The 20,781-nt window shown below is 42.6% G+C and overlaps 1 protein-coding gene and 1 long non-coding RNA gene across 3 annotated transcripts in view; one reads left to right on the forward strand and one right to left on the reverse strand.

The window, feature by feature from the left end:
* ccdc18 (coiled-coil domain containing 18) overlaps positions 1-13,214 on the forward strand; it is a 36,435-nt gene extending 23,221 nt beyond the window's left edge. For both annotated transcript variants that reach the window (XM_035800544.2, XM_035800546.2), the window contains exons 17-27: positions 1,016-1,158; positions 3,771-3,934; positions 4,142-4,355; positions 6,505-6,604; positions 6,759-6,875; positions 7,036-7,104; positions 7,513-7,653; positions 7,801-7,938; positions 8,392-8,604; positions 9,779-10,507; positions 11,690-13,214. In XM_035800544.2, coding sequence (XP_035656437.1) covers positions 1,016-1,158; positions 3,771-3,934; positions 4,142-4,355; positions 6,505-6,604; positions 6,759-6,875; positions 7,036-7,104; positions 7,513-7,653; positions 7,801-7,938; positions 8,392-8,604; positions 9,779-10,480 — 2,001 coding nt within the window. In that variant the 3' untranslated portion in view covers positions 10,481-10,507; positions 11,690-13,214. The remainder of the gene's footprint in view (positions 1-1,015; positions 1,159-3,770; positions 3,935-4,141; positions 4,356-6,504; positions 6,605-6,758; positions 6,876-7,035; positions 7,105-7,512; positions 7,654-7,800; positions 7,939-8,391; positions 8,605-9,778; positions 10,508-11,689) is intronic.
* On the reverse strand, positions 4,777-5,754 carry LOC127911063 (uncharacterized). The gene is made up of 3 exons (XR_008077512.1): positions 5,312-5,754; positions 5,073-5,232; positions 4,777-5,040 (listed from the first exon to the last, which is right to left on the reverse strand). It is a non-coding gene; the product is annotated as an uncharacterized LOC127911063 (long non-coding RNA).
* Positions 13,215-20,781: the final 7,567 nt, after the last annotated feature.

Raw genomic sequence — 20,781 nt, forward strand, 5'->3', positions numbered from 1 at the left:
GAAAAAGGGGGAGGCTTGCAAAGCTGAAGAACACCATCCCAACTGTGAAGCATGGGGGTGGCAGTATCATGTTGTGGGATTGCTTTGCTGCAGGAGGGACTGGTGCACTTCACAAAAAAAGATGCCAATCTTGAGGGAGGAAAATTGTGGATATATTGAAGTAACATCTCAAGACATCAGTCAGGAAGTTCAAGCTTGATTCCTAATGGGTCTTCCAAATGGACAAATGATCCCAAGCATTCTTCCAAAGTTGTGGCAAAATGGCTTAAGGACAACAAAGTTGAGGTGTTGGAGTGGCCATCACAAAGCCCTGACCTCAATCCCATAGGAAATGTGTGGGCAGAACTGAAAAAGCGTGTTCGAGCAAGGAGGCCTACAAACCTGACTCAGTCACACCATTTCTGCCAAGAGGAATGTGCCAAAATTCACCCAACTTATTGTGGGAAGCCTGTGAAAGGCTACCCAAAACGTTTGACCCAAGTTAAGCAATTGAAAGGCAATGCTACCAAATACTAATTGAGTGTATGTAATCTTCTGACCCGCTGGGGATATGATGAAATAAATAAAAGCTGAAATAAATCATTCCGTCTTGCTATTATTCTGACGTTTCACATTCTTAAAATGAAGTGGTGATCCTCACTGACCGAAGACAGGGAATTTTTACTAGGATTAAATGTCAGGAATTGTGAAAAACTGAGTTTAAATGTATTTGGCTAAGGTGTATTGTAAACTTCCGACATCAACTGTATAAGTCTCCAACTTTAGTGATTTTAGAATGCCAAGAGTGTGCAAAAGCTGTCATCAAGGCAAAGAGTGGCTACTTTGAAGATCTTTAACACTTTTAGTTTTTTTTGGTTACTACATGATTCCATATGTGTTATTTCATAGTTTTGATGTCTCCACTATTATTCTACAATCTAGAAAATGGTAAAAAGATAGGAAAACCCTTGAATGAGTGTAGATGCGTGTGAACTTTTGACTGCTACTGTATAATATGAATGATATTTGTTGCCAGGTGTCCGCGTTGGAGCAGGAGGTGGAGCGGGCGCGCTTGTCTCTGGAGGAGGAGCTGAGGAGGAGAGAGGAGGTGGTGCAGGAGGCTGACAAGGAGGTGCAGGAGAAGAGGCGACAGGCTGCACAGCTCTCTGGCTCTGTCACGTAAGACACGACAGAAGATGTTGTATTCATTCCAATGAAGCATTTGTCATTGCTTAGTTTGATATAGAATGCTTCAGTCACACAATTCACTAAATGCGATTGAATTCAGACATTGCACTCACGTCTGATTCGTTAACGAAGCCATTCAAATACGCTTATTTGTTTTGCTTACCCCCCCAAAACAAACACATTTTTATGATATCTGAGCCGTTGAAAGATAGTGTAAAATAATTTTCAAGCTTTTGCGCCACGTTGATGCATATCATACTAACTTTGTATGACCTTAAGATAAGACCTCACAAAATCCTCTCCGTGTGTATATTGCAACTGTTCTCTGTCGGTCAGTGGGAGTGGTTGGAGTTCAGGCCAGACCGAGCAGTTCCTGCCCTGTAGCAGAAAGAGAGCGAGGAGGAGAGAAATGCTCCCATCGGCATAGTGCTGACAGAATAAGACAGTCCCATGACTCTAGTGCCTCAACAACCAGGGGGTTTATTGTGTGTGTCTCATTTCCCCCCCACGCGCTCCTCCCTTTGTCAGGGGGTATATATTGGGGGTATATATACACCGCTCCTCTCTGAAGCGTTCTCCTTAGAGCGAGAGCTTATTTTAGGGTGGAGTTTAACACTTAATGAGGGAGCGTAGCGAAGCATAGAGGAGCATTTTGACTAGGAAAGAACATTGCTTTGTCTATTAAGTCACTACTTAGGGAGGATCGATACAGAGATCTTACTCAGAGTTTTAACTCTGGTTACTCAGTTAGAACTCTAGTTCAGGTTACTCAGTTAGTATTCTAGTTCAGGTTACTCAGTTAGTACTGTAGTTCAGGTTACTTAATTAGTATAGTAGTTGTTACTCAGTTAGTACTCTAGTTCAGGTTACTCAGTTAGTACTCTAGTTCAGGTTACTCAGTTAGTACTCTAGTTCAGGTTACTCAGTTAGTACTCTAGTTCAGATGACTCAGTTAGTACTCTAGTTCAGGTGACTCAGTTAGTACTCTAGTTCAATTTACTTAGTACTGTAGTTGTTGTTAGTCAGTTAGTACTCTACTTTACTTGTTGTTAGTCAGTTAGTACTCTACTTGTTGTTAGTACTCTACTCTACTTGTTGTTAGTCAGTTAGTACTCTACTCTACTTGTTGTTAGTCAGTTAGTACTCTACTCTACTTGTTGTTAGTCAGTTAGTACTCTACTTGTTGTTAGTACTCTACTCTACTTGTTGTTAGTCAGTTAGTACTCTACTCTACTTGTTGTTAGTCAGTTAGTACTCTACTCTACTTGTTGTTAGTCAGTTAGTACTCTACTCTACTTGTTGTTAGTCAGTTAGTACTCTACTCTACTTGTTGTTAGTCAGTTAGTACTCTACTCTACTTGTTGTTAGTCAGTTAGTACTCTACTTGTTGTTAGTCAGTTAGTACTCTACTTGTTGTTAGTCAGTTAGTACTCTACTTGTTGTTAGTCATTTAGTACTCTACTTGTTGTTAGTCAGTTAGTACTCTACTTGTTGTTAGTCAGTTAGTACTCTACTTGTTGTTAGTCAGTTAGTACTCTACTTGTTGTTAGTCAGTTAGTACTCTACTTGTTGTTAGTCAGTTAGTACTCTACTCTACTTGTTGTTAGTCAGTTAGTACTCTACTTGTTGTTAGTCAGTTAGTACTCTACTCTACTTGTTGTTAGTCAGTTAGTACTCTACTCTACTTGTTGTTAGTCAGTTAGTACTCTAGTTATTGTTACTCCGTTAGTACTCTAGTTCAGGTTAGTACTCTAGTTCAGGTTAGTACTCTAGTTCAGGTTACTCGGTTAGTACTCTAGTTCAGGTTAGTACTCTAGTTCAGGTTACTCGGTTAGTACTCTAGTTCAGGTTAGTACTCTAGTTCAGGTTAGTACTCTAGTTCATGTTAGTATTCTAGTTCAGGTTAGTACTCTAGTTCAGGTTAGTACTCTAGTTCAGGTTAGTACTCTAGTTCATGTTAGTATTCTAGTTCAGGTTAGTACTCTAGTTCAGGTTAGTACTCTAGTTCAGGTTAGTACTCTAGTTCAGGTTAGTACTCTAGTTCAGGTTAGTACTCTAGTTCATGTTAGTATTCTAGTTCAGGTTAGTACTCTAGTTCAGGTTAGTACTCTAGTTCAGGTTAGTACTCTAGTTCATGTTAGTATTCTAGTTCAGGTTAGTATTCTAGTTCAGGTTAGTACTCTAGTTCAGGTTAGTACTCTAGTTCAGGTTAGTACTCTAGTTCAGGTTAGTACTCTAGTTCAGGTTAGTACTCTAATTCAGGTTAGTACTCTAGTTCAGGTTAGTACTCTAGTTCAGGTTAGTACTCTAGTTCAGGTTAGTACTCTAGTTCAGGTTACTCTGTTAGTTCTGTCCAAGTCCTATAGAACCTGAGTTGGCTCCATTTTTTTTTTTTTTTTTTTTTTTTGCGGGTAGTGCAGTGGCCTAGGTTGCTGAGAGGATTCCTAATGCGGGCACATTTGTGCACAGTTCGGTAGGGGCCAGATGGAGGGTGTCTAGGATGTGTGTGAGTGCAGGGTGTGAATCTCTGCATGTCATCTGTACATGTATCTTGTCCGTGTTAGGATACTTGTATGCTAACTGCGTGCGTGTGTGTATTCCAGTCAGCTGTCGTCTGAGATGAATCGGTGTCGTGGGGAGCTGTCATCCATGGAGCAGGAGCTGCAAAGGCTGCGGAAGGACGCCAGCATGAAGTCCTCCCAGCTCAGCTGCATGGAGGAGACCCTGCAGCAGACCCAGGGCCTACTGGAGAAGAAGAATGACGCGGGTAAAACACACTGGGGGGGGGTTGGAGATTATTTTAGTTTCTGTTCTTTCTTCAATTCTTCATTGATTCAATCAAAGTTGGGGCCAATTTTATTTCGATTTTTCATGATTACTGTATATATCCGCCACGGTCTGTATTCCACTGACCTCTCTACCACATCTATAGTCATCGTGGAAGCCCTTTCTCCCCTCCTCCTCCCCCCTGCAGTTGTGGACTTGGAGGAGAAGCTCCACCGCTGCGAGGAGGACAGGCGGAACTCTGTGCAGCGGGCGGAGACTCTGGAGGGACAGCTACAGGGGGTGCGCGGTGAGATGCACAACACCCTAGAGAACCTACAGGAGCTGAGAGAGCTGTTACAGCACACGCAGGTCAGCGCAGACGAACGACAGACATCACTGGAGAAATTGTCGGCCGAGCTCAGGTGAGCCTCTCTCTGCCAACCTCCCGACGGGGGGAGGGGCCTTGACCGGGGTTGTCCATTTGTTGCTCTGCTGAACAGAACACGTCTCCCCTCAAATCTTTAGGAAATGCTTCCGAAACAAAATAAACTCGGAACACATAAATAAAAATCCAAGTAATTTTTGCAGAGCCGTTTTGAAGGTAAAGATCTTCATATCATTGAAGAAGCCCTGCCCACACGCCGGAAGTCACACACGCTTTCAACGGACCGTGTAACCATGGCAACCACTGACCGGTCGAGGTCTGTGGATTTGTGTCTGAGACCTCGTTGACGGGCGATTTGGGAAGACTGAAATCAAAAGTCATATGTTTAGACGTTCTTTGGTCAGGTTTAAGAATAATTGATTTTGGGTGACCTTTTTCGTCTTTAACTGTCACTTTTTATTATATAATTAGTAAATATAATATATTATGTAATATGTCTAGAAATATTTAAGTAAATATTATGTACTGTGCACATTTGTGTTTGTTGAGCATTAGTTGCAATGTTAAATAACGTAACTTTTCTTTGCACTAAAACCTGATGTGAGCTCATCATCGAGGGAAAGCCTCTGTTTGAAGAGAATAGGCTAGCTATGTGTAGTTAGCCTCTGGCTGACCTAGCCCCTGGCTGACCTAGCCCCTGGCTGACCTAGCCCCTGGCTGACCTAGCCCCTGGCTGAGCTAGCCCCTGGCTGACCTAGCCCCTGGCTGAGCTAGCCCCTGGCTGACCTAGCCCCTGGCTGACCTAGCCCCTGGCTGACCTAGCCCCTGGCTGAGCTAGCCCCTGGCTGACCTAGCCCCTGGCTGAGCTAGCCCCTGGCTGACCTAGCCCCTGGCTGAGCTAGCCCCTGGCTGAGCTAGCCCCTGGCTGAGCCCCTGGCTGACCTATCCTCTGGCTGACCCCTCTGGCTGAGGCTGAGCTAGCCCCTGGCTGACCTAGCCCCTGGCTGACCTAGCCCCTGGCTGACCTAGCCCCTGGCTGACCTAGCCCCTGGCTGAGCTAGCCCCTGGCTGACCTAGCCCCTGGCTGAGCTAGCCCCTGGCTGAGCTAGCCCCTGGCTGAGTTAGCCTCTGGTATTCATAATATGTATCATGCTCTTATTATTTTGTTGAAATGTATTATTTTCATAATAAATTGTGTCGTGTTTTGAGGTTTTGTTGCAGTCAGTGAACAAACTGCAGTTTACTTTGGTGGCACACACACACACACGGCCCACACGGATACCAAGCGCCCACGGGAGTCGTAAAATAATTTTATTCACATGATCTCTTTGTGTAAATAGGAACACAGAACAGGAGTTATAATACCACTCGTATCTGTCTGCTATGGATTAAAACCCTCCATCTGATACCAACCAGTTAATTTCTGGTGAACATCGTTGTCTAAATACACAACTGTCCCCTGTAAGTCGCTTTGGACCCAAATGGCATGCCACCAGCCAGCCAATATGACGGTGTCACAAACTGTCTAAGGGCACGTTCTAATTAGGTGAATGTAATGGCTAGGTATTATTGTGAAGCTTTGGCAGTTTTACAAGTGGATTATCTCTCACTGTCATTCAAACATACAACAGGAACTGTAACACCTGATCTGTAAACCCTATTGAGCAGCTACATTGCTGAACCTCAGCCACTGATGCAATATAATTCAAGAAATGTATGTAAAAGTATGAAATGTAGAAATGTATGTAAGAAATGTATGTAAAAAAGAAAGTATGTTGGGGGGGTCATTTTGAGCAAGGCATGGCGCAGAATCACCAGTCTTGACCACACAATGAGTAGTTATTTGGGATGCAAGGGGATTTTCACATCAACTACATTGAAGTCCAAACCACTGATCTCAAACACGCACAATATCGCTGCGTTAGTCTCAAGTAGTTTTCCTTTGAGTCCCGTGTGTGTGTGTGTGTGTGTGTGTGTGTGTGTGTGTGTGTGTGTGTGTGTGTGTGTGTGTGTGTGTGTGTGTGTGTGTGTGTGTGTGTGTGTGTGTGTGTGTGTGTGTGTGTGTGTGTGTGTGTGTGTGTGTGAAACAAAATGCCTGCTACACAGCTGCGATCAGCTGTTGAGATCTTCTGTGTGAAATAGGCCCCTGGTGTACAGTGATTTCACTGTCTGCGTGTGCACTGCAGGGAAAGCCAGAGGGAGTTGGAGGAGAGGAACCACGAGGTGTTGGACATGGACACAGCATTGAAGGAGAGACAGGGGGAGCTCCAGCAGAGAGCACAGCTGGTACGTACACACACACACACACACTAAACCGAGGCAACATTTCATGGCGTGCCATATGAGGTTTATTCCACTTGAATATGGTCATAGTCTTTAATGAGTGGAATGCGAAGAAATCCAGAGCTTCTCTCCATATGCGTGTCTCCCTCTTCCTCAGCTGGGCCAGTTGGACGTGGCCATCAGAGACCATAAGGTGGAGATGGACAAGAAGGTTCAGGCCCTACAGCAGACTCTGGACCAGAGAGAGGGAGAGGTCAAAGCCCGGGACAAACGGGTAAATTACACACATACCTCTATTCTTCAATCTGTGTAATTCGGGAGTCATTTGTTGCCCCTGGAAAAGCATATTCCCGTTACAAGTACTCTCCGTTCTGCTATAGTGTTATAGCTGAAGTACTGTAGTTGACTTATCGCCTCGTGTTTTGCCTCCCCAGGTGGCGTTTTTGAGTGAGAGGTTAGACCTGCTAAAGGCACAACTACAAGGGAAGGAGGATTCCGAGAAGGTATGGTGGGACGAGGCGATGAATGGATCTGTTGATAGATGGAGGCTTTACGTTGAAGTACGGAAAAGATGGGTGATACTTATGGTATCATTATTCTCATGGAGGGACAGAGAGATGGTTGAACAGAGACGTTGAATAAATACCACCGACAGCATTCAACTTAGAAGCTATATAGCAATTGGCAAGATGTCTCTGGATCGATAACCTCATAATGGACTATCATGCATTGTTTAGTGTTCCCTTTCCGGGAACCTTTTTGAATGAACCACAGAATGAACCCTGGACAATCTTTAATGTCTATTTGGAGTAATCCATAAAGTAAATGCTCTAAAAAAAAAATGTTTTTTTAAATCTATGGACTGACCGTCTAGGCTCCGTCTGATTTTAACCTTTGACCTTTTGCTCCAGGACTCTCTGGAGCAGGGCCAGAACCTGAGTGTGTGTCGGGAGGAGCTGCAGAGAACAACGCAAGAGCTGCGGGACACACAGACTCGCTGCGAGAGCCTGACCGAAGAGCTGGACAGCATCACTCAACATGCCAGGGAAAAGGTGAAACCTTCGTTTTGGTTGTCTGTAAAATGCCCCTAATAAATCCATGTATTCTTGCTGTTTATCCATAATAACAAATTGTGGTATTTCTGTTCATTCTTCTATGGCCAGATGATGACCTTAACTGTGTTGTTGGGTCTCATATAGGAGGCGCAGGTGAGGAGTCTAGAGGAGAAGCTGTCTGCCAGGGAGGGCCGCTGGGTCCAGGGGGAAGCCAGACTGCAAGTCACCATCTCCTCCCTACAGCAGGAGCTGGAGCAGGAGAGGGAACAGCACAGCAAAGAGGTGCAACGGGGCCCCAGGAACTGTGGATGTCTATGCAGCCTCTGTCCATCTCTCTGTCTGTTCTTCTCTTTCTCTCTCACACTCCCATCTTCCTCTTTCTCCACTGTTCTTCCGTTTCTGTCGTCCTCTACTGCAGGGTTTATTCTACGAGGTCCGAAGCCTGCTGTTTTTCTGTTCCCACCTGATAATTAGCATCACCCACCTGGTGTCTCATGTGAACAATGGGGGAGACGCAGTGGAACTGGCTTCGAGGTCCAGAGTTGAGTTTTTGAGGGCACTACTGTATATATCACCTCATCAATCTCTTCCCCAGTCCCTCTTTCACTTCTTTGTTTCTCGTCATTTCCCTAATCACCAGTCGTTTTACACATGCAATAACTGCTAAAGTTCCTACAGTACGCGCTTCTAACTTCGCTCTCCTCCTTCCTCCTTTCTCTGCTGCCCCTCCCCCAGCTCTATTCCCTGCAGCAGACGCGGGGCCAGCTCCTGAAGGTGTCGGAGCAGATGAGCTGCAGCCTGCGGAGCTCCCAGGAGCACCTGGCCTCCAGACTGCAGCAGAGCCAGCTGCAGCTAGAGCTGACCAGGACCCAGGCGGCCCACCTGCAGGCCCAGCTCCACGCCACCCAGACCAGCCTGCAGAGCGCCCGCGAGGCCCTGCTCATCAAGGTAGAGTACCGTAGGCCTGGGACTGGGCTAGTGAATGTGTCCCCCCCCCCCTTACTGGGCATGAACATATACTCCAGTTTCATTGTGCTGTCTTCCTCCAAGATGGAGGATATTTTTAGAGAGATAAAATTGCCTCATTCTACAAGGTATTAAGAAATGGTGAAGGAGTCAGGGCAGCTTCTATTCAAATGTGATTAGGGTCCGCCTGGGAAACACTGACCAACACTTTGGTTCCTAGATTTAAAAATTCAATTCTTCTGGTGCGCCTTTATTTCATTTGATGTTATTAACTATTGGCCTAGCTGATAGTTTTACCTCATTGTCAGTAACCAGGTTTCTATCCATCCATTTCATGCGGATGAATGACCTGACGGATAAAAAAAAGAAGTCACAACAGGCCATTTATAATGACAATGTCCTAATGTTGACAGAATCAAATCCGCTGGACAAGGAGAATTTGGATTTGGAAATGGATTACGCGACAATTTGCGGTGGAAACACATTTATACACAAATATTCATGTGATAACCATCATATGGAAGTAAACTTGGAGTCACGCAATGATATGTGACGTTGTAGGCCTGATATGTGACGTTGTAGGCCTGGTATGTGACGTTGTAGGCCTGGTATGTGACGTTGTAGACCTGATATGTGACGTTGTAGGCCTGATATGTGACGTTGTAGGCCTACCACCATGACGTGGAAAAGCATTCAACCTTAATAGCCAGGTTAAATGAGTTATGATGCATTTCACATGGTTCAGTGCACGGTGATCATGCACATTTTCATTACATATCGAAGGTAGACCATTATTTGAATGCTTGTGACATGATGATAGGTGATTGGCTGCCAATTATCAAATAAAATGACCCCACCATATAACCTGCCCCTTGTCTAGAGAGCATGCCTCAAAACCAGATTGGGCAAATTTGCTATTTATCCCAACAGTTTGTGTCACAAAACCATCGGTTGAAAATGTGACGAAAAGTTAAACTTCTGTTGTTTTTGTTTAGTTTTTTTATTCGGAAATTACGCGTGTAAGTGCTTTTAATGTGACCTACGTTGTCACACACAGCCTTTTATCCGCAACAAGTCAGGTTGATTGATGGAAACACCTCTGGTGGAAAAAAATCAATCCTAGCTACTGAATGACTGACTCTTCTCATCCCTTCAGGAGTCCGAAGTCACCCGCCTACAGGCCAGAATTTCCAGTCTGGAGAGAGCTACAGAGCTCCACCACGCCACGTTCCACCTTCACCCAGAGATCACCCTGCCCTCATCCCCTCCGCCCCCTCACACACACCACCATTCTCCCCCACACACTCACTCATGCACCCACTCTCCTCATAAACACACCTGCTTCTCCCCACCCACTCACACCCACTCCCCTCACAAACTCTCCCACCCTTCTCCACCACCCACTCACTCTCACACCCGTTCCCCTTCACCCCACCACATACAACACCACTCCCCTCCTCGCCCACCCCAAACCCACACTCCAGACTGGCCCGTGGAGTGCAGCAGTGTGGACTCCTCCCTTGATCTCCCTCAGAACCTGAAGGCCACGTTACGGGAAGCCCTGGGTCAGCACCTCCCCTGGGACACCTCCTTCATGTCCCCCACACCGTACCAGCCTGACCACAGCTGGCAGGGCCTCAGCCGACTGGAGGCCACCTCTGCCTCAGACCTCTCCTTCAACCCCCTCACCTACATGGTGGACAAAATGTCGGAGGAGAGGGAGGAGAGAGAGTCCCCCCTCAGGCAGGAGACCCAGGAGGAGATGGACATGAGCTCCCTGACGGGCATGCTGAGTTTTGTCAACCAGACGCTGGCCCTGCAGGAGGACCCGTCTCTCTGTGGCTCCGCGGGCCTCTGAGAGGCTGAGGACACCCTCACACTGCAGGTTAGCATGAGCAACTCTCTCTGGGGTACGAAGGATGAAACGAGGTGGTACACGTAGCTGTAGTTTTAGCATTGGCAATGTGTAATTGTGGTGATTTGATGAAATGGTTGGTGCTTGTTTAATGGCTTTTGTATAGGTAGTCACACGGATCTCTCAAATAATGACACACCTGTTGTTAAAAGCGGTTCCTTTAATAATTAGGTCAGAGGCCTGTATTCAAACATCCACTCAATTAACCAACCAATTAAGGAAGAAGGAAGAATTGACGGAGTATCACGTTATTTGGAACCCACGTGGTTCTCAGGGGCAGGCCTGGCGGTTTTGACTAACAGAAGTGACTTTTCGTAGCAGGTTAGGAGAATTAACGTGGCAGGTTCGGCAAATTGGTTAAGGTTAGAGAAAGGGTTAGCTAAAATGCTAAAATTGTCCTCGACGCGACTTGAACATATCCAGCTCCATCCAGACCAGCACCGAGAACACCCCCTACGTGGGCGACAGGGGTCCAGGTGAGTCGCGGGACGACATTGATATTAAAAATGTTAAAAAACATTTTCGGGATAGGAGAACATTTTCAGTGTGAACTTAAAATGACTAAAACTATGTAGCAAAGATAATGGACCCAATCTTTGAGAATTTACAATCCGCAAAATAAAAGCTAGACAATTTAGCCCCCATTTCATGTTGTAATGTTTTGAGCGTGAGAACGCCAGCCTTGCCAAAATACATAGCAATTTCCAAACCAATTTCCTACAATTCTATCTTTTTTTTTTTCTTATTCTTTGATCTGTGTGTCTAAAAAAACAAAAAAATTACCGCTCAACCCTTATGGTAGGTCGCGACTCACGACACCTCAATTGGTGGGTCACAAAGCAAAAATGTTTGGGAACCCCTGCCCTACGTTTCCAACGATGCAAATTCTGTGCAATTGACATTGTAGCTATAGTATTAATTGCATGGAATGATGAACTGTTCAAATGAAAGGGATTCTGCATACAACTTGGTTTGTCCAGTAAATAAGCAAAAAATACATGAACTAAACAATGTCCTTGTAGTGAAGAGCTCACCCCTTCGCAAAAGTATAGTAATGCTGTTTTACGTTTAGGCTCTAATCAACAGAATTATTTTCTCCCACAGTGGACACCTCTGTTATTTCACTAATCCTTATCGGTCTTTCATTTTCAGGGGGACCTTTAAAGATGGTGGATGCTGATCTACGGGGGAACGTATGATAGTGGGACCCATTTAGACTTTTGAAGACTTAGTGTGTGGTTTTGTTTGTTTGTGTGTTTGTGAATGAAGCATCAGGCCACACTACTGTCTGGTAGGAATTGGTTTCATTACATTTCACTCCAGCTCAGGCTTGCCCTGTATATGGCTGCCAAGGTTCATGCTCTTTTACCTAGACACATGTAATGTATATACAGTGAGGCTCCAGAAGTATTGGGATATTGATACATTTGTTGTTGTTTTGGCTCTGTACTCCAGCACTTTGGATTTAGAAACGATACAATGTCTGTGAAGTTAGTGCAGACTGTCAGCTTTAATTTGAGGCTATTTTCATCCATATCGGGGGAACCGTTGAAAAATTTACAGCACTTTTTGGACGTAGTCTCACCATTTTTGGGGAACAAATGTATTGGGACAAATTCACTTATGTGTATTAAAGTAGTTAAACATTTAGTCTTTGGTCCCGTATTCCGAGCACGCAATGATTACGGATAGTCCTGAATGATTCGTGAATAATGATGAGTGAGAGACAGATGCACAAATATCATACCCCGAAGACATGCTAAGCTCTCACCATTACAATAACGGGAGGTTAGTCGTTTTTTGGGGCAGGGGGAGGTATGATATTTGTGCGTCTAACTTTCTCACTCGTCATTATTTAGAATTCATTCAGGAATATCCGTAATCATGGTAGCATCCACATTAATGTACAAGTGTTTAGAAACATTTGATTTCTATTTACAATAAAAAGTGACTCCAAAATGACAATACATTATTTACCATTAACTTCTGTTGGGCGCAAAATAATCTGAAACAAATCTGAAACCAACAGCAAATGCACTCAACAAGCTTGATTTAGTCATTCCATGCAACGAATATGCGACCAAATACTAAATGTTTAACTACTTTAAGACACACATAAGTGAATTTGTCTCTATACTTTTGGTCCCCTAACACGGGGGGACTGTGTACAAAAAGTGCTCTAATTTCTGAACGGTTCCCCCGATATGGGTGAAAATACCCTCATGTTAAAGCTGACAGTCTGCCCTTTAACGTCATAGTCATTCTATAATTTCCAATCCAAAGTGCTGGAATACAGAGCCATAACAACAACGAAAATTGTCACTATCCAAATACTTTTAGAGCTAACTGTATATCTTTTAAGTATAAATGTGTATGATATCTATTTTCAATCTGAATTCAATTAAATCATTTTTAGTAGAATACATTTTTGATATTTAAATATGACTTCTTGTGTGAAATGGGGCTCCTCATTTTATTTTAGCAAAAGAAAATGCACTTTTCTTTTTTTTTTAAACCTGAACTTCCCTTTGATGCTTTTGGAACTTGCAAGGCCCAACTAAGAATTTGTGGTCCAGACGGTGGTCATGTTGGAACAAAATGACAGCCCGACTTGCTGCGTTTGATTGGGCGCCCAGAGGGGATTTAAATAACAAGAATAAAAGTTGTGTAGAATTAGTATTTTTAGCATCCCAAACTCTTGTGGATAGGATAAGCCAATTGTCAAATATTCAATACTCAAGTTAGAGTTGATGGAAAGTTCAAACTAGAGAAAAATAATATTTTCGCTAACAAGATTGTAAGCTACGTTATTGTGATTTTTCTGTGCTCAACACATGCCCACCAATTGAATACATATGATACTCCTAGTTATTTCTTTACAAAGAGGGAAAAAATGGGATTTTACTGAGAGGGATTTTACTGAATTAAAATTCCACTGATGATAGGGGACCTATGAAATGTATAATTGACATTTACAAGCCTAATGAATTGCAGCAGAGTAACATCAATGTCATGACAAGCCAAAAGGAAACACAACCGATACCGCTACACGAAACACAATGCTTGGTGTACAAATGTGGGTTTGCTATATGGACAGTCTGCCTTTGTGTCTGTGTGTTTGTCTGCCTGTACGTGTTGCCTGCCTGTGCCATTTGTTTCTGAAGGTTACTGGAAAAATGCCATTTTCTTTCTCTCTGTGTGTGTGTGTGTGTGGGTGGGGGCGTAATGTTTGTTGACACTTCAGACAAAGACGGAACATGGACATCACCGTTAGCAACCGGCCTGCATGACTTTCTCTGTGGGATAACAAAAACCTCTTCTCCAAAAGCAGCAGCACTGGCCCTTTTTCCCCCCTACAATGTTAGTACTGTGACGCGTTTTAATTGGTGCTCTTGATCAGTGAATCGTTTGTACTGAACAGTTTTTTTGGGTGCGGATCTGTTTCTTCCAGCCACCACTAACAAGCTGTTTTAGTACTTGATTGTAGTGTAGATATGTGTGTGTGTGTGTGTCTCTCTCTCTCTCTCTCTGACTCTGTCTCTCTTTTCCTCCCCTCTTCCGCTCTCACTGTCGTGGATTCCCAAGGTGGAGGATCTGAGTGTGCAGCTCTCAGTAAAGAAAGATGTGGTCACATTTTGAAAATGTCTTGTGGTGCAGAAGCAACCTAATACGTATTTTTTTTTTTTTTACTATTCAAATTCCTAATTGTATACATAAACCCCTGTCTTCCGCGTCTAACTTCCCACTGTTGTCATTCTTTGTGTGTGTGTGTGTGTGTGTGTGTGTGTGTGTGTGTGTGTGTGTGTGTGTGTGTGTGTGTGTGTGTGTGTGTGTGTGTGTGTGTGTGTGTGTGTGTGTGTGTGTGTGTGTGTGGCAACGTTCTAAATTTGAGACATTTTGTAAGATGCTGACATTAGCTTGTATGTAGCAATACATGTCGGTGAAAAAGGACCCTCTTGCATTGAGCTCATAGATGGTTGAAAATGCTTGGGTACAGTGGTTCGTGCAGGCCGGGGATGATTTGAGGTAGATGTGAAAGAGAGAAGTGTGGGTGGTTCCTGTGCCACACGCTCACTCACCACATCTGGTAGCGGTTGTCCCGGTTACGACAGTGAAACTACAGCTCTACAAAAAGAACAACTTCCGTTCTTGGCACCATTGTTTTATACGTGGAAAGGGTTTTGTGGCCTACTTAAAATGGAGGTATTCTAATGAGGAAAAAGAAACCAAACCGTACTGAACCGTTCAGTGATGAGCACTCAAACTGTGACAGGGTGATTTTGTTTTGACAATGACAAATTCTACACTGAAGAAGTTGGCGCCATCCCAAATTCAAACAGCTATTTATTTGGGACTTGGCAACAGCCAAATTATTACATGCTACTTCACCAGGCCGTGCCCCTTGGCTTTCAGCACAATGCTCAGCCACAGGAGGTGGAATAGTAAAAGTCTATTCTAAAACCATGCCTTGTTTTGAATGTCTTTTAAAAACGTTTTATTTAAAGAGCGACTGTCCCTAGAAAGCAACTTTTCATTTTGAAAATGGCCTGTGGCATCGATATGAGTCAGACATTTATTCTGGTGTCAACACTGACTACAAAGTGTCAATAGGATCATTTTGGTCATAAAGTTTTTTTTTAATGGTATGTCATGGAATGAAGGGTAGGGTAACAGTTTCCATGGGTTGGGTTTGCCCACAGCTGGCACCACTCAAGTAATTATCAATAGGATCATAATGCCCATATATTGTCATAGAGATAGAGGACTCCTCATGGATATTTAATCAATAAGGCCCGAGGAGCTGTGGTATATGGCCAATATACTACGTCTAAGGGCTGTTCTTAGGCAGGATGCAATTTGACATGAGAATGTGCTCGCCTCCCTGTAAAATTTAGACCGTGCATATACACATCTGCTGGTAGTGTCGGCTACCGCAAGCTGGCAAGTAAGTATTTTGTGCAAATGGGGGATATGATGAAAAGCTGATTAATTACAAATAAAAGTCCAAACAGGACAACCATATAAACAAGTATGCAACCATTAGTGAGAGGAGCGAAAATCCCTTCTCTTTTTAGATTCTAAAATAATTTAGACAGGAATCTTTTTCCAGGTGGAGTTGTAATGTAATGAACGTGGTATGACGTGCCTTTATACATCTCAATATGTTCGTATTGTGCGCGGACTTTTCAGAAATGGCGCATGCAGAAATGTTGTACGCAGTGGCGGTTCTAGTTTGTATGCTCCCCCGCCAAAAGCACCATTCTGCACTACCTGTAAATTTTATTCAGACATTTGGAACAACTCAAATAAATAATCATGACATTTAAAACTATATCAATATAAAAATATGTACAAAAATAAGACTCATAAATATAAAAAAATAAGTACCAAAGACAAATAGAAACAAATTTGATTTGGTGCTCAAGCATCAATACATTACCCATCCCCCAACACTGTCAACCAAGAGGCAAGACCAAACCCAATTCACTTTGGTGGTGTGCAGACTGGTTTTATATTATTCTTAACAATTTTGCACAAACCAGAAAAAAAAAATGCAACAATATGTCTGAAACTATATATTCACAGTATTATGAATGAATAATATAAAACCAGTCAGTTGACTTCCCAGCTAGCACATAATGTTCTGAGAACCATATGTTTCTTAGGTGGGAATTTCAGTGCTTCAGCATAACGTTTCCTCATGGTTCTATATAAAGTAATGTTGTCAAATTGTTCAGAGAATATTAGGAACAACGTTCTTCTGTGGGAATTTCAGTACTTTAGCATAACGTTTCTACAGGTTTCCTAATGGTTCTATTTAAAGTAATGTTCTCAGAACATTAAGATAATTTTTCATAAAAACCACAAGAAAACATTAGTAACGTTCAAAGAACGTTTTAAGAATGTTAATTAAACATACATTCCGTTCTCAGCCTCAACAAAACTCTCCCTATCCTTTATCTTGTTAAGAGTGTTCAGGTGGGTTGGCCATGCTTACTAATTGGCCACACCTGATCTTATTAAGTGCCTGTTTCCTTTGAAATGGGATCTGTTTGAATAGACTAAAATTAACAGCTTTGTATGAGTAAAAAAAAAAAACATGGCATGCTATGTTTTCCATTCTCGGAACGTTAATAAAACCTCCCAGAAAAAAACTTTCATGGAACCATAGTAAAAATGTTCTTAGAACCTCCCAACAACCTAAAAATGTATGTTCCAAGAACAAGCAACGTTTTCACTTCCGTTCTCAGAACGTTTGAAAACATTCCGTTTACTGCTCAGGAAGCATATGGCTTCAACCCCAGAACCAATGGGGAAACTAAAAACGTACGTTCGCACAAATTCCAAGGAACCAAATGTGCTACCTGGGTTGGGCTTATCTGACAATTAGGGCCCTTCTCTTGACTGTCTCCATCCCAATACCAGCACTGTTTAAAAAGAGACAGATTTCAGATTCTGGAAGGATATCAGTCACTCCCACTCACTTACAGGAGCATTATCTGACGTGCAATTACTTCCCTCATCCTCACTCGAAATGGCAGTTGAACAATATAACCAGGGGACTGTGCACAGTTATTGATAATCACTGCCACGTTAAAAACTCTGGAGATATCTACATGCTGCTGCTGAGTGTGAATTGAAAAGAATATGGAGGAAAACAAACCTAACTGCCATATCATTGGACGGCATACAAAGAGGCACTGAAGTTATACTATACCAATCTCATTTCAAATGGAAAGGGGAACCCCAGAATTCTATTTTCTGTTGGAAAGAAATGTTACACCCCCAGATAACTCTTCCATTGAGCAATCCAAGCATTTCCTTGACCTTTTCCCATCCAAAATCAAGGACATGTACTGTACAAATGACCCCTTGCTTGGGACCTGCTCCTCTGCTTCATACTGAGCCTCCCAGCTGCAGTTTCAACAAATTCTCATTGACACCTCCAACATCTGTATCTTAAATTGAAAAAAAAAAATATGAAGTCAAATATCTGACCCTTGAACCCTATTCCCACAGCGCTCATAAAATCCAAACCCTCTCTTCTCAGTTAAACTATAACCAAAATCATACACTACTGGTCCAAAGGTTTAGAACACCTACTCATTCAAGGATTTTTCTTTATTTGTACTATTTTCTACATTGTAGGATAATAGTGAAGACAAACTATTAAATAACACATGGAATCATGTAGCAACCAAAAAAAGTGTTATTTTATATTTGAGATTCTTCAAATAGTCAACCTTTGCCTTGATGGCAGCTTTGCACACTCTTGGCATTATCTCAACCAGCTTCATAAGGTAGTCATCTGGAATGCATTTCAATGAACAAGTGCAGTCGCAAAAACCTTCAAGCGCTATGATGAAACAGCAGAGTTACCTCTGCTGCAGAGGATAAGTTCATTAGTTACCAGCCTCAGAAATTGTAGCCCAAATAAATGCTTCAGAGTTCAAGTAACAGACACATCTCAACTTCAACTGTTCAGAGGAGACTGTGTAAATCAGGCCTCCATGGTCAAATTGCTGCAAAGAAACCACTACTAAAGGACACCAATAATAAGAAGAGACTTGCTTGGGCCAAGAAACATGAGCAATGGACATTAGACCGGTGGAAATTTGACCTTTGGTCTGGAGTCCAAATTGGAGATATTTGGTTCCCATCTTTGTGGGTGAACGGATGATCTCTGCATGTGTATTTCCCACCATAAAGCATGGAGGAGGAGGTGTTATGGTGTGGGGGTGCTTTGCTGGTAACACTGTCTGTGATTTATTTAGAATTCAAGGCACACTTAACCAGCATGGCTACCACAGCATTCTGCAGCGATACGCCATCCCATCTGGTTTGGGCTTAGTGGGACTGTCATATGTTTTTCAACAGAACAATGACCCAACACATCTCCAGGCTGTGTAAGGGCTATTTGACCAAGAAGGAGTGTGATGGAGTGCTGCATCAGATGACCTGGCCTCCACAATCACCTGACCTCAACCCAATTGAGATGGTTTGGGATGAGTTGGACCGCAGAGTGAAGGAAAAGCAGCCAACAAGTGCTCCGCATATGTGGGAACTCCTTCAAGACTTTTGGAAAATCATTCCAGGTGTAGCTGGTTGAGAGAATGCCAAGAGTGCGCAACGCTGTTATCAAGGGAAAGGGTGGCTACTTTAAAAAATATATTTTGATTTGTTTAACACCTTTTGGTTACTATATGATTCCATATATTTTATTTCAGAGTTTGGATGTCTTTACTATTGTTCTACAGTGTAGAAAATAGTCAAAATAAAGAAAAACCCTTGAATGAGTAGATGTTCTAAAACTTTTGACCGGTAGTGTAAATCACTTTGTTAATTCAGGCACTGTGCCTAATTCCCTGAAAACTGCCTCCATTACACCAACCTTGAAAAGACCTGGACTGGACACCTGAAGCAATTACATATTAATTTCCACCTGCCCTGTCCATCAAAGGTCCTTGAAAGTGTGGTCTCAATACAGCTACATAACTACTGTAACTTTCTACCAACAACCTGCATGAACCCTTCTAGTTCAGCTTCCATGCATGGCACAGTACAGAGACAGCCCTAAAAAGAGAGTTGTGTCAAGTTGAATGGTTTCGAGACCTTGTCGAGTCCATGCCCGATGAATCGAGGTTATTCTGAGGGCAAAAGGGGGTACAACTCAATATTAGGATGATGTTCCTAATGTTTTGTACAGTCAGTGTACATGAGGACAAAAGTGGACACTGAGAGCGTAACAACCAAACTGACAAACCGTTTAGATGCAATTAAGAGATGGATGCAGTTGAACTTCCTAAAAAATTGATTGCACTAAAACAGAACTTGTGCTTATTGGCTCCATGAGTGCATGGAGCAAGATGAGCACATTCTTTATTTCGCTAGCTGATGACACCATCAAAGCTTTCCCAACTGCAGAAGCCTTGGTGTTTAGACTCTAGCCTCATTTGAAGCAGACATCTGCAACATCATGAGTGTTGTTTTCCCACCTGCGCAACATCAACTTGAATCGGGTCCTTCTCGTCCGTTGCGGCTGCTGAGAAGCTTGTGCATGCCCTGGTAACATCTCAGCTTGACTGCTGTAATGCACTGCTGACTGGCATCCCAGTAAGACGAGTCTCAACTCCAGAGGATCCAGAATGCAGCTGACAGGATGCTCACGAACCACACAAAAAAAAACACGTCGCCCATGTTTTATTCAACCTCCATTGGCTTTCTGTTCAATACAGGACCAAAAGTAAGATTCTGCTGCTCACCTTTAACCAATGGTGTAAAGTAACTAATTAAAAATACTTTGAAGTACCGCTTAAGTTTTTTTTTTAAGGGGGATCTGTAATTTACTTGAGAATTCATATTTTTTTTTACAACTTTTACTTTTACTCCACTACATTCTTAAGGAAAATGATGTACTTTCTACTCCATACATTTTCCCTGAAACCCAAAAGTACTCGTTAGATTTTGAAAACCCAGGCAGGCCAGCAATATGGTCTAATTCCATACCTATCAATTTGATGTATTATCTTCCCAGTTCTGTAAAGTACTTAAGTAAAAATACTTTAAAGTACTACTTAAGTAGTTTTTGGGGTATCTGTACTTCACTATTTATATTTTTGACTACTTTTACTTCACTACATTCCTAAAGAAAATTATGTATTTTTTACTCCATACATTTTCCCTGACACCCAAAATAATTAGTTACATTTTGAATGCTTAGCATGATAGGAAAATATTCAAATTCACACACGACTGCCTCTCATCTGGAAGATTCACTAAACACAGTGTTGGAGTGTGCCCCTGGCTATCTGTAAATACTTTTTTTTTTTTTACTAGAAAATGTGGCCGTTTGCTTTGCTTAATATAAGGAATTTGAAATTGCTTTTACTTTTGATACTTAAGTATATTTAAAACTAAATCATTTTACTGACTTTTACTCAAGTTGTATTTCACTGGGTGACCTTTACCTGAGTCATTTTCTATTAAAGTATCTTTACTTTTTTATTCAACTATGACAATTGGGTACTTTTTCCACCACTATGTCTTCCCTACTGCCTCTGATCTGGCGGACTCACAAGACACAAACAATGCATTTGTAAATGATGTCTGAGTGCTGGCGTGTGCCCCTGGCCGTAAAATACCAAATAAAAATAGTGCCGTCTGGTTTGCTTAATATAAGGGATTTGATGTATAGCATTTTAGTTTTACTTGTTACTTTTACCCAAGTACGACAATTGAGCACT

Source organism: Oncorhynchus keta, chromosome 23 (genome assembly GCF_023373465.1).
Source record: "Oncorhynchus keta strain PuntledgeMale-10-30-2019 chromosome 23, Oket_V2, whole genome shotgun sequence".
Classification (NCBI taxonomy): Eukaryota; Metazoa; Chordata; class Actinopteri; order Salmoniformes; family Salmonidae; genus Oncorhynchus; species Oncorhynchus keta.